Source organism: Cyprinus carpio, chromosome A20 (genome assembly GCF_018340385.1).
Source record: "Cyprinus carpio isolate SPL01 chromosome A20, ASM1834038v1, whole genome shotgun sequence".
NCBI lineage: Eukaryota > Metazoa > Chordata > Actinopteri > Cypriniformes > Cyprinidae > Cyprinus > Cyprinus carpio.
Window position 1 is genome coordinate 7,163,992 of NC_056591.1, and position 6,184 is coordinate 7,170,175.

The following is a 6,184-nucleotide window of genomic DNA, read 5'->3' on the forward strand; positions in this document are numbered from 1 at the left end:
GAAGTAGTGATTCATTATGAAACTTGAGCTAATTTATATATCACCTTTAGTTGTTCTTGATTGATGTAAAATATTACTATTACTAATGATAAAATAGAAAACACTCATTTTGAATTGCAATAATATTTCACAAAATTACTGTTTTACAGTATTTTTGATGAAACAAATGCAGACTTGTGATCATAAGCGACTTGAGAATACATAAGAGGATTTTGATTATATTTTCATATATGTGATAATATTATATATAAAGATGGATACAATGTGGACAATAAATTATTATCCAGTGGCCCATAGATCCAGGATCTATGCATTGTTTAGTTCTGCATACAGCTAGAAGCATTTTCTGTAGGTTACAACTGACCTTATGTGAGAAAAGGCAAAATAAAAGCATGTAGGCATATGGTATAACAACATATACATGGTACTGAAAAATCAAGATCTGTCTCACAGTAGGAATGGATCTCTTTGACTGTCATTCTAAATTGGGAAATGTCAATTTATGTGCTATTAATGAGCTTTAGTTTCTGTTAGTTTGAAGCCAAGTTTTAGAGAGTGGATGAATTGTGGGTGATGATTCTCCAGTGGTCACTTCCTGTGGGGTGTGTGTGCTTGCCTGTGCCCAAAAGTGTTGGAGGTGCTGAGAGAGTAGGCCTTGTTTCCACTCAAACTAAATGGAATATTGAGGTGTAATAGATTCACATGATAAAAACACACACAGTAGTGCATAACACAGTTTCACTGGAGACCCAACCCAACAAAACACCCAAGCTCAAACTTTGAGACAAGATCTTTTCAATTCACATAGTGTCTATTTGAGTGTCTAACACTGAGAACTTTACAGTAACTGAATGAATGAGTGATAGAAGCATATTTCATTTATATTTCTCATCAAAAGCTGTATGACCCCTGTAAATGCTATACCTAAACACAGGAAGGAAGCATAAGAATAGAAGTACAAAGTGTACTGCTTGCACAAAACCCCTAAATCTTTATGTGTGGTTCAGCAAACACTGCAGTGAAGCCAACCTGAGGGTCTTTGCAGAAATGACGAGGAATGAACCCGCAACCTTGCAAAAAGTTGTCTTGTGGTCCATAGAGGTTATTCAAAAACAGCTGACTAGAAACTCATTTGAGTCGCATTCATCTCTGAGCTTTTCTCTGTCCCTAATTTAGAATTTAGCACTATTACTGGTTTAAGATGTTCATAGAATACTCATTATTAGAGAAAGTGAAGGAATATTATTTTTTATTTATTTTTATTTTAAATAAATAGCTCTGGAAATGTTCAACCAGAAAATCAACATAATTTCCAGAGACAGCCAACCCACTATCACATGCAAATATTAATGGGCATGGAAAAACCTCGACACAAAATGTAACTCATCTCAGAGTGTGAGACATCCTACCTTGATTCACTTTTGAAATCAACAACAGTTCTTGCAATTTACAATTTTTTATTGACCACATTTCTTAACCATTATTGATATATTACTCAGTCAATATGACCACTGATCCTATGAATATACAATCAGACTTTAAAGAAAATAAATATTTGTATTTAATCTAATTTCTCCTGATACAGAAGCATATTAGTGTTCATTCATTCTGAAACTCTTCTGCACGACTTTCCAAAAGAACTTAATGGCCACAGGCAACTGATACATTCAAAATCAATTGTGAAGCAGACAAATTGCATTGCAGTGAAGCTCTGAGGATCTCAGGGTAGTCCAGAGATTGCCGACCTCTTCATCTGAAATCACAATCATGCCCTTCATATGCATCACATAATAGTCCTCTATGATTAGTTGATCTTGAAGAGGCCAAAATAGTTGCTGTGATAATTTTTGCTGATCAGATGGGGGTGTGAGACATTGACAAACAGCCAGTCAGACTGCTTGAGATGCTGAAGCGAGCCTAAATGACTGCCGGTCATCCACGGATGTTTGCTCCCCGCTGTACAAAAGCCCTCTTGGTGATCTTCCATGATTATCCGGTTGTGACCAGTTCTCTGCCGACTCATTAAGTGAGTGTAAGAGTCTCTGGGGTTGCACTTGGGTGAAAGAAACTCCACGCGGGAGTAAACAAAGTACAAACCGGTCTTGTTGACCTGAAGGCCGCCGTTGATGTACTTAACACCTTCTGTGAAGGCATCACCGAGATTTGCTTCCCACTTCAGAATTCCAGATGATGTGCTCTGGTCGGCACGACCTGAACAAAATATTCAGATAAGATACGGTTTTGTAGCAAAAATGTTATTATTTATCATTTTACCTTCTGGACCAAATCTTACCTATTAAGTGTGCTGCAGAGTTTTGTTTGTTCTTGTTCAGCTCAGCAGGATTCAGGCCTGTCGAATGATAAAGCAAGCAATCAGGTCATCATGTTAACCAGAGAAGATTTAGCACAGGATGAAGCTAATAACTGGTACACACAACTCACCAATTTGTTTCTGTGGCGCGGGGCTCTGCATTTGTGTGGGTATTTCCTGTCAGTGGACATTGGAGGGAAGAAAAATGGGGTCACAAATAGTTTGATACACACATATTGTGCATTCAAAAATATTCTCAAACTGATACAAACAGGTCTTTTTGCAAACTTAGCTATATCTAAAGTTAATTGACTGTTAGTTATAAGACAGAGAGGCTGATGTTAGACTTCTGTACAGATAAAGTAGAAGATTTCCTGTAGCCTTGTGACCAGTGACAAGTTTTTTTCTCACTTGTAATTCTGTTCTACTCAGTCGCGTGTACATGATGAAAAGGAAACTGAAAATGTATACTTTCATAAACATCAAAGAAATTCAGACTGCATAAACAAGAATGCTCTTGGCTGCTTTCCAGGTGGGGTATGAATAACTATCAAGACTTCAGAACTTTTAAAAATTGTGATGTCAATATATATGTGAATCAGTGTACAGTAAAGCATTTGGACACCTGAAATTGGATTTTAATTCCACTGATTTGAATTAAAATAGCATTATTCTCAGAACTAACTTCCCCTCTAGTTCACAGGGTAACCTTAGGTGTAGATCACCACATTAACTATTAACATGATCCAGTAACATTCGGTAACCAGAACGCATACAATATTCTTAATACAATATTATATATCTACTTTTTTTTGTTCTATTTGTGAAATGTTTCACTTTTGCTATTTCTTTTTTGAGTCACTGTATGTGTGTGTGTATATATATATATATATATATATATATATATATATATATATATATATATATATATATATATATACACTGTTAAGTTGCTCTTACCTGTGTCAGCCGCTCCATTTCAGTCTGTAACCTCAGGATCTGATAGGCACCCAGTCCCAGGGCTGCAAAAACCAGCAGGAGTATCAGTGTCAGTACCCAGGCTATCCCACCATTCATTCTCCCCCAGCCCCTGTTCTTCATCTCAGCTCGGGCAGGGGGGAAGGTCCAGCAGGGCACCGGTGGTCTGGGCACCGGTGGTCTGGGCACCGGTGGTCTGGGCAACTGCTGGTGGTAATATCGATGTTGTTTAGGGTGACCTCCGCCAGAATCCACCATGAACACTGGCTGGGGTGAGTGGCTCAAGTTACCGTTCATGTCTGCAGAGCACAGATGAGTGTGAGAAGGTGTGAACAACGAGAGAGTGTATCTTGAGAAGGTTGTTGCTGAACATCAGTTTTTATAAAGGTCCTGCAGTGTGGTTAAGACTTCCCACCCACACTCGCACACGCACACACACACACACACACACACAGGCAAGGTCTGTCTATCTCACTCATTCTCTGTCTCCGATCCTTTTTTTTTTCTCATGCACACTGATGTATTAGGTGGACTTTTATGCATATTTTGATCATTGTATTAGCATTCGCATGCATTTGAAGCAAACCAACATGCATAAAGTCATATCTGAAAGGGGTAAAATGATGACATCATGGACAGGAAACCATCTCGAGTCTTCTGTGCGCTTGCAGGCAATAACTGCTCTCGCAACTCTAGCATACGAATAAAAGATTTACAATTTAAGATTCACGATTTACTTCTTAAATAAACCCTTCAGCCCAAAATGACAATTTAGTCATTTACATTCACCCTCATGTATTTAAAAACTAAACAAAAAAGTGAATTTTTATCTTTTTCACAAAATTATTAATAAAAATTAGTCTGATTCATTAATAACAGGACCAGTAAATGCATGCGAACTTTTCAATATACCAGACTGAATTATTCAATCTCAAACTGGAGTAATATGGATTAAATTTATAGTGCTTTTTAACATTTGTAGCCTAACAAACTATGACATTGTACAAATAAGACCTGTGTCAAGATTCTTTCAAATTAATCTTTTGTTCCACAGAAGTAAGAAGTGAGCTGTCTTTCCTTGGCAAAAGCTTGGTTTGAGCATTTGATAAAAGCCAAAACCTTCAGTGCCTTTTTTTAATGCATTCAATCACACACTATGTCCATTAATGCACTAAAATGAATCAAAACTTGCTTTCCTGTAAATTTCAGGTTCTTCTATAGGTCAGTGTGGCATGTAATCTGCATAAGAGGCGAAGGATTGCTCGTGACCTAGAAAGAGTTCTTCAGAAGGGCCACATGTCTTTTTAAAGACCACCAGCATCCTTCCTGCCAGCCATCACATAATGTACAGGTCGACTGAGAATAGAAACTTTAGTGCAAGTTGTCAAAAGGGTTACTTTGATTGTCACACGGTCTTCTTTGTCAAACCCACCACTCATTCACCATCTGATGGTGTGAAATGCTATACTCCAATTAAACTATTTACATAGCACTTTGCTAATCCTGCTATAGTAACTATATCCATTTAATATTTAACATTTGTCCATTTAACAATTCATTTGTTTAGGAATTTTTTTTTTTTCATTATTTAGATATTAGAAATGGTTAAACTAGAAATGGTGACTAATGGCATTTTTCTACAGTATGTTCACTTGCAAATTTTTTTTCTGTCTATAGGCACTCATCTATAGACTCAACACGTAATAATACACATGTGCATGACGTCACTGTCTCCCCAAATTAATTTACATGGAGACAAAAACGTTATCATTTTCAAAAACTTGCACTTTGAAACCTATTTTCAAAAGTTTATGTAAATAAGTGACCAGAATGCATTAAAGGTTTTTCTTTTTAAGCTCCTGTGGCTCAGTGGTAGAGCATTGCATTAGCAGCGCAAAAGGTCAAAACACCAAATACCAGAGAAAACAAATACTGGAAAAAAAAAAAAATAATAAAATGTATAGCCTGAATGCACTGTAAGTCGCTTTGGATAAAAGCGTCTGCTAAATGCATAAATGTAAAAGTTGAAATTGTGCCAAACCCTGAACCATTTACTTTCAATAATAGTACGCACCTAGGACCTATCAAATAAAAATGTTCCATCTCATAAGCTATCTAACCATTAAAGACTTTTGCTTGAGTGTTTGTAAACAGTGATGCAGCAGAAAAGGAGTTTCAGTAAACCCAATCTCACATACCACTAAAGAACAGGAGCTGCCACATGAAACGTCTGTCTGTGCATATGAATGTGTGAATGCGCTTTCGATCCTGCAGTTTGCAATCTCAGGGGTCTGCATGAGAATGGTTAGGGCTGTGACAGTGAGATGAATAATGTGGTTAAAACCAAGCGGGGCAGGAAAAGGCATCACCCTTACCTGCTGCATAACCTCTTGCATGTCAACGTTGTTAGGCCTTCCTGGAAAAAACAGTCATTTTTGTCAGTAGCTTGGCCTGCCTCTCATATACCCACTTCTCAGGCTATTCATGATGAACAATGTTAAAGCATTAGAACTGTAATAAATTACACAACATGTACCCTTTTGTGTTCCTTTCCCCCCAAAGTGCTCCCTCTTCCCACTGTTTTAAGTCGTTGGATATGTATCGCTTGTTTGCATTCAAGGAGTTTCAGCTGCTTCAGTATAAACTCCCCAATGGCAGAAACTTGCATTACTGTCATGGGCAAAAGTGAATCAAGTTCTAAATTTATCAGCCATCTGAGTGGAGATGCCACAAAAATCATTGAATGGAATATTGTGATCATATTGCACACATGATGCTGCAAAAGCCAGTAATTAAATAATTTACCATAAAAGTTGAATTTTGATGTTTGCTTTAAACAAATGCACTTAGTTACAGAACTCAAAACTGTTATAATAGAATTATTGTGTAAAAATA

The 6,184-nt window shown here is 37.2% G+C and overlaps 1 protein-coding gene across 1 annotated transcript; it reads right to left on the bottom strand.

The window, feature by feature from the left end:
* Positions 1–1,233: 1,233 nt before the first annotated feature.
* LOC109113842 (tumor necrosis factor ligand superfamily member 6-like) lies at positions 1,234–6,184 on the bottom strand. Its single transcript, XM_042777513.1, has 5 exons — positions 5,665–6,184; positions 3,272–3,588; positions 2,443–2,488; positions 2,294–2,350; positions 1,234–2,211 (listed from the first exon to the last, which is right to left on the bottom strand). Exons 2-5 carry the CDS (start codon positions 3,584–3,586, stop codon positions 1,805–1,807), a joined length of 825 nt encoding a protein of 274 aa, XP_042633447.1. The 5' UTR covers positions 3,587–3,588; positions 5,665–6,184; the 3' UTR covers positions 1,234–1,804.